This window comes from Cyphomyrmex costatus, unplaced genomic scaffold, assembly GCF_001594065.2.
Source record: "Cyphomyrmex costatus isolate MS0001 unplaced genomic scaffold, Ccosl1.0 scaffold337, whole genome shotgun sequence".
In the NCBI taxonomy this organism is placed as follows: domain Eukaryota; kingdom Metazoa; phylum Arthropoda; class Insecta; order Hymenoptera; family Formicidae; genus Cyphomyrmex; species Cyphomyrmex costatus.
The window spans coordinates 3,973-18,636 of NW_017277525.1; the positions used below are offsets into that span (position 1 = coordinate 3,973).

The 14,664-nt window shown below is 33.4% G+C and overlaps 1 protein-coding gene and 1 long non-coding RNA gene across 2 annotated transcripts in view; one reads left to right on the forward strand and one right to left on the reverse strand.

The window, feature by feature from the left end:
- The first annotated feature begins 491 nt into the window (after positions 1 to 491).
- LOC108776098 (uncharacterized) lies at positions 492 to 1,105 on the forward strand. Its single transcript, XR_001940778.1, has 3 exons — positions 492 to 671; positions 821 to 913; positions 1,012 to 1,105. It is a non-coding gene; the product is annotated as an uncharacterized LOC108776098 (long non-coding RNA).
- A 6,144-nt stretch (positions 1,106 to 7,249) lies between these two features.
- The window catches only part of Sol1 (CUB domain-containing protein Sol1), a 202,224-nt gene continuing 194,809 nt past the window's right edge, over positions 7,250 to 14,664 (reverse strand). Inside the window, exons 11-12 of the mRNA XM_018542596.1 lie at positions 11,181 to 11,428; positions 7,250 to 8,085 (exon numbers count right to left, since the gene is read on the reverse strand). Coding sequence (XP_018398098.1) covers positions 8,003 to 8,085; positions 11,181 to 11,428 — 331 coding nt within the window. The 3' untranslated portion in view covers positions 7,250 to 8,002. The remainder of the gene's footprint in view (positions 8,086 to 11,180; positions 11,429 to 14,664) is intronic.

The following is a 14,664-nucleotide window of genomic DNA, read 5'->3' on the forward strand; positions in this document are numbered from 1 at the left end:
ATCATACAAGATATTTGCCGCAAGAGCAGGATGAACATTGCGTTGCATCGTGTGCCGGGGGCATCGGGCGCCACTCGTCGCCGTGTCGCTTTAATTGCCGCGCGAAGTTGACCGCTCGAGAGATGAAGTCATTTCATTTTTCATTTACAGAACACGGTGTCGCGGCGGGAACGCATCAGCTACGGAACGAGTGCCACGAGTGCTTGCTACGCAAGTTGTTTAATTGCATGATAAGTAAACCTATACAACTTTTCATTTATTATCATTTACTGTAATAGTTAACCATCATGTAATATAGATTCGATACATGTTATTCATTCGAACGCATATTTTGCAATACTCGTTCGACCAAAAATTTATCGCGTAACGCTGCCGCGTCACTTTTGATGCGTGAAATTAATCACGCGAGAAACGAAGCCGCTTTGCCACATAAATAGCATTCATTTTCATTCACAGAATACGGCAGGCATAGAACAGATTGGTTCCGAGACGAATCTGCTTAAATATCACGTCGTATATAGATTCGTAATATTATACTTGTATGCTGATAATTCGGGTGCAATTCAGCCGAATTTGTATATTCAGCCGAAAATCAAGAGTAGCGCTACCGCGTTGCCAGCACGTCGCTCTTGGCGATGTTGATTGTGCGAGAAATAAATGATAATCAAATGGTAATTAAAACATTGTAATATTTAAGAATCGCGTAATTAATACATTCTGTATTTCCAACGCCAAGAGCAAGACACAGCTGAGCGATCATTTTATTCTAATAATTAATTATAACCGCCCACAATTCTAACCAGGAGTTTATTTGTTCTAGCAAAATTGTTACATGAGTACCATAAAAAAAATAATGAGAAAAGAGAGGAAAAGAAAATTAGAGAGGTAGCTAGAAATGACGACGGATCGCAAGGTGAGCATTTTGTGATATATTTTATTCTTTGTTATTGATGGAAATAATTGTTTGCACAATAATACATTATTTGAAATAATATATCTTGATGAATATAGGAATTCGCATTTCCGAGATACCTTAGCCGTCCAATGTTTGCAATTATGATGAGACAATTATACAGTATTTAAATTTTTCTAGTTTACTAGAATATAATCACCTGAAAGAGAACAAATATTCATTACAATTGGTATATAATATATATAACATAATAAACATATAATAAAATAATTGAATTAAATTTAAGAAACAGACTACTGATAATTCAAACAAACAAGACAAAGATAAGCATAAAAGTCAAGCGCGGAATTGTTGCGCACAAAATTATTCATAATAATTAAAAATTAAGATCCATTTACCAATAATAAACAGATTTTATTACTAGTAAATGTACATATAATAAGTGTATTATCAATTAAGAGTGATAAAAACCTAAACACTACAAATAAGGTTAAAATTGGAACATAAGATGTCTTAAAAATATTTAAAAGGTTGTTATTAAGACATTTGTCCCCTCTAAACTTTGTGTTGTTTATGTTCTTATGCTTTTCCCAATTGAAGTCGATTATTTCCCATGCATGATGAAAAGCTGAGAGATTCAAGTATTATAATATTTATCCTTTATATATAAAATGCAAACTACATAAACTACGTTTTACCTACTACGTGTTATCTATGTAAACAATCTATGAATCATCGAAATTCTTTAATGTGTTATTACATTAGACAGTACTTACATATATTTTTTTATCAGTACTATAAAATTAGATATATTAACATTATTATTACTAATATTTGCATTGTGTTATTTAATTTATTATATAATAGTTTGTACATTTAATATTGCTCGTATATTATACGCATGAAAATATTCGCGTAAACTGAACGTAAACAAAACATAAAAATTCTGTGTGAACATAATCTTGAAATATATAGTACAATCTTGTTTTTTATGTTATACTATCATCAGCGCATAATACCATTTGCTGATAATCCGATCATGATAAAGGGAAATTTGTATAGCACACGACATTCCTTCGACATATTGGATGCGGTCGACATAAATCGATGCAAAATTGATAATATATAAACTATAACTGGTTATTTACTCAATTTTAATTAAAACTATTAGTGTAAATTAAATTCCGTTCTATTTATAATTCATTATAACTAATTTAATATTATACTAATTATTATAATTTTGTCAATGTAAATAATTAATTATGACCACAAATATAGTTCATTTTATATAATTGGTAACTACAGTCGTAAACCGCGATATTAAAAAGATGTATGGTTATTAAAAATTTATTATCTAAATAATTACCTGTTAACAACAAATTAGCAATATATTAACAATAAATATTTAGAGAGATATTTCTCATTATATAATATATGATCACGGGAATTCGGTGAATATTTAATTTTTCTTCCATTTTTGAAATAAGATCTTTTCATTTCTTCGCGAATTAATTATATATATTTGAGCGTACGTATTATGTTTGTAGTTGCCCGTGGATTTTGCTGAAACAAACAGAGTTCGTGATGGGTATCTGTCTGGGTTCTAAATACCGGAGATAATTATCTCAAACAATTATGCTGAGATGTTAATGCGTCGTAAAGGGGTTTCTCGTTTCGTAGCTTCTTAAGCGACAAAGCAGCCTCCTTTGCGCGTTTAACAATCTTGTAGAGTTACGTCCAAGTTTAACCGCCTCTTCAACATTATAGGTTGTTTCCCGGTTGGAGAACTCGGGCAGATAGGAGAACTTTATTGGTTGTGAATCGATACCCAAGTTTTCCTCAAACATGAACGAGATGACATCAAATTGTGTCGTTCGTTCACGATCGACTGTTCGATCACGATCGTTAAGACGCGACGATCTACTCGAAAAATTTTAAAATGAATTTCAAATTCGCGTCGGTTTATAATATTTTTTGATGAATTTCTAACTGTGATGTGTCGACAAATGGGGATGTGAAGGAGAGATGGTACTAAAATAGAAAGAATCGACCGTAGAATTGACGTATGGATTCATACGTGAAGGTTTATTTAGGACAGTAACGATGATTGTATTACATTCTCGTAACTTATGCGTGAGACGATCGGGCAAGAGCCTCAAAACAGAATAAGAAAATACATCCGCTGCTTTCAGCGGATACCGAAGTCGGTGCTCCGATCAACGGTCGGGCCTTTGTTCCGAAGCACGACTGCGATGCTTTCGGATAGTTTTAACCGCAGGACAAAGTTTGGAGCGCCCCAGGCGCAACTCGGATAATTCGACTCGTAGGTCCCAGTAATAGGCGGTACGAAAGGATAAAAGTTACATTTCTAGGATTTAGGAACGCGCGCTGCTAGGTTGCCCCTCAAATTCTTGCCTGATTACGGGGCTTTCCAAGCAGTACATCGTTATTGGAATTCTGACACAATTTGCATTAATTTCTCTTTAGGCATAAATACAAAAATTAGCAATGAAATAGATACACGATACTGTCCATAGGTTCGTGTGTGAACATATATGTATATAATATATACATGTAACGATATAATATATATATAACGACACTTTAACAAAGAATTTTCAACTTTTCAGAAGGCTGCACTGCGTGTAAAGTTTCTCTCTTATCTTTGTGACACATTAACGTTGAAATAACAACAGATATTTCTTTCGTTGATCATTTTCTCTATCATTTGAATTTACCACGTTTCCAAACTCATGGACAGTGGCATATCTTTACAAAAAAATTGTTGTAAATCCGTCATTGAATTTATTATACATCTGTACAATAAATTAACTCTCAATCAAACAATTGATTGCAAGCATCAGTTGCATCAAATTAACGCTAATTTATATATATTATAAAATTAACCATATAATTAATTAATTTATATGCATATAATATAATAAATTAATTTTTAATCGATCAGTTGATCGCATAAGTCCTGATCATAAAATAAATGCCATTGTTTTGGCGACGCAATGGGATGGTAACAGAGAGGTTTATACTTTATACTTTCTCCGACTGTCAAAGCTGCGACCTACTGTTTCTCATATTGGCTCTCTCGATTCGTGAATCATTAGTATGGCTTGAGACAGTATGGTATGTATAGTGACAGTGATTGACGGGTCGAATGTAACAATATTTACATGGTGATAGTTACATGTAAGCATTTAATAGTGCCAATTAAATATTCAATTTGCTAATAGTGTTACTCTCCTCTTTTCTTTTTTCTTATTCTTCGTTCACGTTAACGTGGGAACAATAGAAAACGAAAATACATTCCCGGTCATACATCATGCACGCAATTCTTCTTGTTTCTCGCGCACGACACGCAAACACGTCATACTGTGAGCATACTTTTTTTGCAAAAATTAAACAAAAATTTTTAGGAAGAATTTTTATCAACATATATTATAAACCTATTTAAATTATAAAAAATATTATAAATCTATTTAAAAAGTACTCGACGTACGATAGAGTCTAACGTACACAATGACAGTATTGCTACCTAGTTATGTATCTATAGATACACAATTTGATATTGAGTTCATAGAAATCCATCCTCATTCCTCATACTTGTATTATCTTCCATGCTGATTTTCTTCATACGTATGAGACATACTCATTCGACACATCGAGTTTATGTTTTGCAACATGATTTTGTGTAAACACAGTCAAATATTCTGATCTTCGCTCGATGTGCGGAGAACTGTTAGAATACGACACTATTTGGTTGTCATAATCGCTGTAGTAAGCTCGAGGAAATACATCGGGCCTATAGATTTAGATTTACTAACCTTCTTTCGAAATCATTTTTTTGAGAAAGTGGAGGAACTTAATGCTATATTGACGCATTCAGCCGAATCTACAATACCGAGTTCTCTTCCCCTATTCCACAAGTTGTATATGTGTTGATCGTCATATAAATGATTCTACAACAGACTGAGACTCGCTCTAAGTCTAAGTATTGTATTTCATTGTATCTCTATGACAAAACATCATCATATCAACAATCTTTAAAACGGACATTCGATGCATGTAAAAACGTATGAAACTAATTTTAAAGCGAACTGATATCAGTTTCGTTGATCGTTTGACAATTTAATGGTATACCTATACATTTCAGTCGCATATGACTTTCCATAAAAAGAACTGTTCAAGTTATAAATATGAAAGTGAAATCTGTCTCTCTCTCTCTCTTTCTCTTTTAGATATTAATAATAATTTCATTATGTATCGTACAACAAACATTTTTAATTTTCAAAAATAGAATTTTGTGTATGATATAGTCTAATAAGATTAAAAAGAATTTAATCCTTAAAGGATCAATACAATATATAAAACAATATATATATATAAATATAATAATAAAAAATATAATATAATATAATAATAAATAATACTATAACATAATAATATAATATATATATATATTATATATATATTATATTATAATATATTTTATTTTTATTACATATTTATATATTTATTACAATATATAAATAAACAGAAATTTTCTACTGTTTATCAATGTTATTCTTATATTAATTGATAAATTAAAAATTAATTTTTATTTTATAAAAAATTTAATTCTATAAAATTTATCATTGAATATATATAGATTACCACCATTAAAATTTCATAGATACATTTTTAACCACTAGAATCTAACAGAATTAATAATTATATTTTGTAGTTAATTTCAAATAAAATTTCTTTAATAGATTCAATTCATTAATTTAACTAAAATAATAATTAATGAAACTAAAATTAATAATATTAACCTGGGAATAGACATCTAAAGCATTTTTATGTCTTAGCGACAAGGAAATATGAACTGTTACAAAATATTGTTTTATAAAGAATTATTTAACATTTTTATTTTTTTTCAATAACTATTCTTTATATGAACCTTTAAATATTTCATCAAAAATGCGCAATGAAACACGTTACATTAATTCAAGTCTTTATTTTTTTGAAATATTATCGTAATAAACTATTTGACATGTTTATTCTTTTTAATATTCGTTTCATTTCTACTTGCTCTTTTGAAAATTGTGATTAAATTCATAATTTATGATGTTCTCAAATACTCATCAAATCAGAAAATAAACAATAATATGCAATATGTTATCAATAAAGGTAATTTTAATTAGGGTACAAAATATTTTAGATGATCATTTACGCAAAAATAATTAACTTTATTAATTTTATTAATTTTTCTCTTGAAACTTTTCTCTGAGTAATTGTTTTTAATTTATCCTGCAAAATTAAAGACCCTGCTTTAACGAGACAGATGGTAATAATATTCCATATATATATTTAAATATTGTAAAACACGGTCAATTTCAGAGCAACAAAAATTTAATTAATGCTAAATATTAATAATGATTCCGACAGAAAATTAGGTCAAAATATATATTTTACAGTATTCAATTTACTCATATACTTCTATTTAATAAGAAAATTATTTTAACTAATGTGATTTTTACTGAATGCGTTTGATTTTTCGCATCATGATGAAATACAGATTGAAAGAAATTAATGTTTACCAATGCATCCGTGATATTAAATTGTATAATATTGATGGAATCCACAAGCTCAAAAAATGTTTCCAAAATATCCTCCTTTAATCATCACCAGCCCGTAAATTCGGTCGATCACGTATTGCTCATTATTAAAACATTTATCGCCGAAATCGCTCAATCGAACGCGCATTTTTAAGAATTACAATCGTTAATCGCTCTCATATATTCTATTAGATGTGTCGCGATTATGTATTCTCACTGGATTCGAAATCGATCCGCAATTTCGTATTATTACGCAATTTTCCTGTTAAACGCTCGCTCATTGAAACAGGATTTTTGATGATAAATACTTAACTATACGCTTTCTAAGTCATTCCGTGATGCGATCGGCGATTAATAATATCTCCAGAACCTAATTATCGATTACGAATGATCAGACTTGTTTTTGTTTCTAATAAACTAAGAAAGAACGGGAACATCACAGTCGTATATAGAGGATGCATAGTAAAAGTCTATCCGTATTTATGAAGGCGAATTTTTCCTATGGTATGTATGACTTTCGAGTGATATACGGATAGATCGTTACAATGACTTAAAAGATTCGTAGATCCCGCGTGAGGAAAAAAAAAACCATAGAATGAGTAAAAATTAGGTTTGAATGATCGTACGATAAATGACTTCCCCTAAAGCCAGATTTAAATGTAGTACGCGAGCGTGAACAAATACAATTGAGATGCACTTGCTTCGACCAATTAATAAACAATGTCGCGAGATGTTCATTGACGTACATTCATTCGCGCACGTTCATTCGGCTTAAACCTGGCTTGAGAGGGCATGTGCTTGCTTAATTTCTAATTTCCTCGGTATTGAAAGAAACATCGAGAATCAAAGTGCTTTGCAGCTGCGAGCTGCATTCAACTTTCAAACTATGATTAAATTGCAACGATAAACAGAGAGATCACATGCACTTGAAACGCATTTGCTTAAATCGAAATACTGTCAATGAATGTCTTTGCGAGCCACCGCACAAAACTTTATTTATACTTCTCCTCGAAAGTAAAAATTCTTCTTGGAAGAATTAGTTGTCGACTGTAACTTACCCACGTAGGCTACTACTGGCAATTTAGCCACGCAGCCAATTAATCCCACTTCTTCTGTTTACGGTAACGGGCGACGAGTGCCTGATGAATGACATCGTCCGTACGGTCGTTTCTCTTGCACGCTGTTTAGACGTAAAAGTATTTTACCGCTGATGCTTTCTCCTCGAAATAGTCGACGTGACGCGAACGAATGGGATAGAATGAGAAAGGATGCGTAGACAAATTTAAGACTTCATGTCCCGGTCGGATAATAGACTTGAGTAACACACACTCCCTCCCGACAAATTTGTCAACGAGGTCGTCACTTTCTTCGGTGAGTTGAGCTATTGGCGACTCTGGATGGCTCTTTCGATCTTAAAGTTGCGGTTCGTTGTAAATTGAGCCAGGACTCGTCCGCGTGGTCGCTGTGACTATACCTTTTCTTAATGCGAGCTTCCGTCGTCAACGAAGAGACAACTCGAGAACAACAGCAGTAACAGCAACAGCGGGGGCGAAAGCGCGATACCTTTAATGAAAAAAAAAAGAACGATTTCACAGTTACTTTGACTTGTGAGCCAGATAAAGAAATACATAGTTCTCCATCATCAGAATCAATTTTTTTCTTTTTTTCTTTCTTTTTTCGCAATTTACCCCTTGGAGAGAGCCATGCGATGGCGTTATCGATCCCCTGTCTGGCCTGTATATGGAACCACGTGCGTGATAACTCGTGTTAACGATGGCATAAATAGTAATATACATATCGCACGTTTTGTTCGTGTTTACTCTTCGTGCATTCTTTTTTATTGCCGCACATGGAGCGCGGAGTGGAAAAAATGCAAAACGCGGGGAGCCGTTGTGATGTAATAAAAACGCCGTAACACTTTTGCAACAATTGTACACGTTATGGCCAATACTAAATGCGAACATTTTTTTCGCTGGTAATCATTACAAATGAAAAAAAAATCTCTAGATTTTATAACTCAATCGTCCACGTAAGTAAACCAATGTTATTATAAATACGATAGATGAGTCAATAAACAGTTTTAAGATTTTTCATTAATTATTAAATAATTACATATATTTGAAAATGAATGGTGCATAATCAAAAAGAAAATACGACAAATTATCAAATTAATAATATATAAAAATAAATATTATTTAATTTCTCTGCCCGAAACACAAAAAGATAGCTTAGGATATATCTTAAATCTATTCTATTCGATTGCAAAGATGTTGTTTTATTAAAAAATATTTCTATTCAAACATAATTTACAGAAATTTTGATTGTATGCTTTCTCGTTTCTTCGACGTTACAATCTGTGACAATAGTGATAAGTGAATAGGAGCCTTAATTTTGCCTTCAAAAATCAAGATGCTTTATCACTTATTGATTCATTTCGCATTTTCTTTTCTTTTCTTTAGAAAACGCTGCCCGAGCTTTCTCATTGCCCACACTGCCATTATCAAATTTGACGATAACGACCTATTTACCAAACTAATAGCGAATCTTGTTACACTGGTTTGTTCATTATGCAATCTCACGTTGGTTCCTGCAGACAAATATTGCAAAGTTGACGATACAATCTATAGAATATTGAAATTGTTGCTATATAATCTCGCGCCTTGCGGATGGGAAAAGTGGGACGCGACATTATCGTTGATTGCCTATAAATACGCGTCACATCCGGCCGAGTCCTATTTGCAATTTGTTTCGCGACAATGGCGGGCAATTTTAGTTGACAGCGTATGCCGGAATCGCTGTGACAAAAATAATTCACATTACATAACTGGTTTCGTCGAATCAATTTCTCAAATATCGCGTAATAAATAAAATCTAATTTTACAATAATTTTACAATACTCGCAATGCAACAAATAAAAAGCAAGCCGAATAATATTATTACAGGATCAGAACGAAAAACTTTTTTCTTTTAGAGATGACGCATGACGCGTTTCAAAAAAGAATTATTAGCAGAATCGATTAGTTCCGATTGATCGGAACATTTTCTATCAGTAGATAGAGAATGATACAGCATGTATTACACGATTCATATATTTTATACGTTTCGATCGTGCAACCCGTTGAGTTTGCACATTTTTCTGTTCTGCAATTGTTACCACTCTAGAACGGCATTTAAACGGCGACCGAATGCTCGAAGATGTATTTCGAGCTATTAAGCCCAGAGGCACCGGGCTACTTCAACCATTGGGCGTGCAACAATGCTCCAAGTTGTAACAAAAGTTTCACGAATCCGAGGTATTCGACCCCGTTTGCCAGCGCGAAACGAGTGAATAACGGGCTTCTCTCCGCGCAATTCGATTTGACGAAACGGGCTAAAGTACACCGCCTTAATTCATTCTGCCTGCGCTACCTTTTCCAGGCCGCTTCTATCCATTTACGTTGCCGCGCGCGTGACTTTTCGCCTCCTCGAGAAAACGAGAATGCGAATGAACGGATCTCCGTACAATTCAGAATAGATCCCTTCTACGGGGTTTTTACCGGCCTCTCTTGTCGGGCTTTCCTTTATGTTACAAAAGACTCAATTATTTTCTAGAATATCCGTTGGTGTTTTTTTACAACGTGCGCGTATGTACAGTAAGAAGGAAGAATCAAGTGAAATAACTGTCATAGAAATTGCGAACAAGACATTTAAATAGCTGGGAACACATAATGACCCCATCGTATGGTCGTAGTTGTCTACTAAACGTACAAGTTAGAACGATTAAAAGAAACGAGACTTTGTTCGGGGTTGAGTTTTCTCAGAGACCATATTAATTCTATACAAAACTCGTCGTATTTCAAAAATTATATTAAGTCTAGAATTCAGTTAAATTCAAATATGCTATACTTTTAACTATAATATTACAGGCAAATCTTTTCTCTTTGACAGATTTCTTTCTCTCGAAAGCTTTGAAAAAGAAAAGGCTTGTTTCTCTCGAGATTCAAGGTATATATATCGTGTCTTTCAGAAAAAATCTTTATTCATCTGCCATTTTAACTATTTACTTGTTCGCTTGATAAGTTTATGTCAGAATTAAAATGGTTAGTATATTTACATAATAATGGAAATATATGAAACACTACGATTTCTCTTGTAAATACGGAGAATATAACGAATACTTCACGCATGATGTACCTATCTGTTGCAGTTATGTAACTCTACACACCACGGCTCACATTTTTCCATTTCCAATATCCATCGTAAATAATTGTATTATTGAAAACGAGCGAAATGTATGAACTTGGACGTTTTAAAAAATTGCACAGATATGAACTTTACACAGTAAAAAATTAATTTAACACTTTAGTTGGAATCAGGATCACATTGCAATTTTTTAATTATATGTATCGAATATTTTCCATTACCGTATTATTGAAAGACAGATAATAAACAGCAAATATATATTTGCTGAAAGTAACCGATATAATAATATAACTAGGAAAATTTTACGTACAGTATGAGAAAGATTTTTTTTTTATACAAGACGCACTTCCTGTTATACCTTATCAAATTCTTGAGTTACATAGTGTTACGACTGCTTTAAAAAATCAGAAGATACTTGCGTAAGTATAAAGCAAGCAGCGTCGTGATATAATTAATTAATTTCATGAAAGCCTCACCGTGCCGTGCCGATCCGTTGCTTGCAGGTATCTTCATCGTGTAATTTTCTTCCTCGTCCAGGAACACGTAACTGGCATTAAAGCCCGTGGCGTCGAGACGATCGTTACTCTTGAACGTAACGCGAAAGAACTTCCTCTCGCTGTAAACGTCGAATTCTTTCAGCTGACCACAGTGCCTTGGATACTTGCGATCTCTGGTCATATAGTTGGAGAATTCAACATAATCGCTCGCTGATATAGCTTCACACCTAGAAAATTCCACGTCAATGGTTGAACTTTTACTTTGTAAATGGAGAAGAGGTAATTATTGATGATTCATTTCATTAATCGTTTATAAAAACTTGATATTGACACGTAATATTGTATTCACCTACTGAACTGCATAACTATATGTGAAACATAAAAAAACGTAATATCGATTATAAATTTTGTTCCTTGCTAATATTTATCATAGATGTAATCTCAGCAATAAAGATAAAAGAGGAAAGCGTAGATTGTATTGTTTTTCAGCAAGAGGAAACATAATTTAACATACAGTCTAAACATTCAAAATTAATCGACGCTTTATATTAATATTTATATTACATTTATCGAAGCAAATAAATGGTAAATTTTATATCGCACACATCGTTTGTATGAGTTTGATAATTACAAATATTTATTCGAGAGAATGCATTCTCTATCATTTGTACATACATATTTTTATAATTATTTTTCGTATATATTATAATCCCCTTAAATATATTGTATACAATATAAAAGTACTATTATTATAACAATATTAAGTATCATAATGAAATATAATATTATAAAATATATCCATTTTTGTTACATTACGACAAAAGCTTTTCAATTTTACTTTCAGTTTCGTATCAAATTACGCGAAAATTGCATTTTCAATAAATTTAAATAAAACATTGCAATAAAACATAGACTTCTCTTGCTTCTTTTTACTCTATATTAGGATATCAACTAAAATAAATATACCAAAATTTTCAATAAATTAGTTTAGATTTGAGTAGTTATAATGACTCATTTAACTTCTCTTGTAAGCTTTGATAGTTTAGAAACTATGTCTCAGATATGCATTTTATTTTTTAAATAAGTAATTTATATCTATCATATTCGTTATCTTTTACCTGTTAAGATTTAGTATTTTTATATAATATTTAAAGTTCCATTTTTTATATTCATGTAAAAATCAATTTTTGATGGAGTATCAACTGTATACCGTTTTTTTGAAAATACGAAAACATTAAGACTATAGATTATATAATCTATATCTATAAATATAATATATATATCTATATCTATATCTATAATCTATATCTATTATTAAACATTTGACTAGTATTCGATATCAGAGCTCTATTCAATTACACAAGTATAATAATTTACATTTTTCTTACAATTTGAGCCCAAAAACAATTTTTTGGTTAAATTGAATTTTGAATAGAAGAGGTGGCCGATTTGACAGAGAATGCCCTATATATATTTACGTACAGCAGATTACAAAAAGGTTGTAATACTTTTTTTTTCATGCGTTTCGAAACTCAGCCTTGCTCGTAAAGCGGTTGATGAACGTAAATAGTTAGATACATAAGTAAAAACCAATCGCTCCGGTCGGTGAATAGACTGTATATTTCGAAACTCGTAAAAAAAAAATATCGCAACCTTTGTTCTGTGACTCATTCTCCATCTAATAAAAAGAATGGAGTAGCAAAAAGTTTCAATATCTACGGTTAAAATATTAGATGATTCTTCTTAACAATCTTCATCAGCTATCTCTTAGTAATAAATTGCCGTTTATAATTTTCTCGTCGGCATATTTCCATAATTAATAGCCTATTATTCGCAGCATTCTAATGCAAGTATTACGTAAGTATAGCAATTACACGAGAAATATTGGCAAGATTCCATCTTTTACCTATAATAATAATAATTTTACTTGTTTCAACAATATTAATATGCTCGTTAATACTTTAATAAGACGTCGCGTTGCACTTAAAAAGAACGAGAAGCTATCAATGTTAGCGTACAAAATGCATATTGAGTAGCATAATAATATTCTATTACCACCCCATCGAGCATAATTAAGGACGACTGGGGTAGTGTTGCCTGGCAGATAAATAGATATGATAAGTAAGATTTATGCGGCCATCTAGTTGTTAAGCGGCGACACATCCACGGCGAGACAAATAATATATTGTAACGAAAAGAAATATTGATGTATGAGCGATGAGGTTATTATCGGAGTGGAAAATATATGTATATTACGAATAGCATGAGAATGAGAGAGAGAGAGAGGGAGAGAGAGAGTCCGCGCTAGTTGGCCCGATGACATAATATAATAAATGGCAATTCGGATAATAGATCATCATTTCCCGGTGTGCTTTCTTGAGCACGGAGCATAACCCAAAGCGTTTCGAGAACTGTTTACCGATGGTCAGATTTACGGCCGACTATGCATCTTTTTCCGGCGCGTCTTGCCCTCGCATCGCCGGGCCGTGCCGTGTCGACGATGGTAAAATACATCTACGGGTAAAGCATCGAAGGCGCATTTCGTTCAATCGAACTCTCGTTTCGTTGCGCGGGGGCTGGCGATATTTACGATTACCGTTTTCCGAAGTAGCACCGAGGGAAAATCTTCCCACGCGCGCGACCCGGCGCGGAAGCTGACGTGATCGCGATAAATAGCGCGGCGAGACACCGCACAGCCGATGTCGACCGCGCTGTGGAATTATTAATTTATAAAGCGAGAGTCGCGTCACCCAACCGATCGACCGACCGAGAGCGACAACACGGACCAGCGAATTCCGCTCCGATGTTCCTTCGTCGCAATGCACGTTGTATATGGCGCCTGGCCGTGGCGCCGCGCCGTGTGCGACAAACGAGCGTATGCCGCGTTGTTATAAAATTCGACAGAAATTGGCGAAACATGATTAATTAGCGGCTTCCGGTAATGAACGTAGCGTTACGTTGCCGCCGGAATATTGATGGTCCTGCGATTTAATACGACCCAATTAGGAGCAGCTATCGTATGACCCCAGCACACCGATCCTCCCTCTCGCCATGGGTTGTTTCTCGACAGGCACCCTACCTGTATTGTTTCTCTTTTCTTTTTTTTTTTTTTTCGTACACATGTAGCAGTTTATGGCTCTATCTCTTTCTGTACATCTGCCTACCTCGATTCGTTTTTAATGTACGCGGATCTTACGCTACATCGTTATATTATTTTCTCAACACGTTATACTTCTTATTGTTGCATCGGATCGAATGGATAATATGCTCGTTAATAACAGTGTGCGGCGTGGTTGACACGTAATTGCCTCTGTTTCTGGAGTATTGGTTGCCGAACCTTCATCAGGGCTCCCTTCGTGTTTCAATAAGTAGCTGAGAGAACTTGGATGCAGTTTGATATAACGAGCCATCCCAACTCCCGTGGTTTAGAATTGAGAAGCACTAAGCGCTATCGATTCTCCTT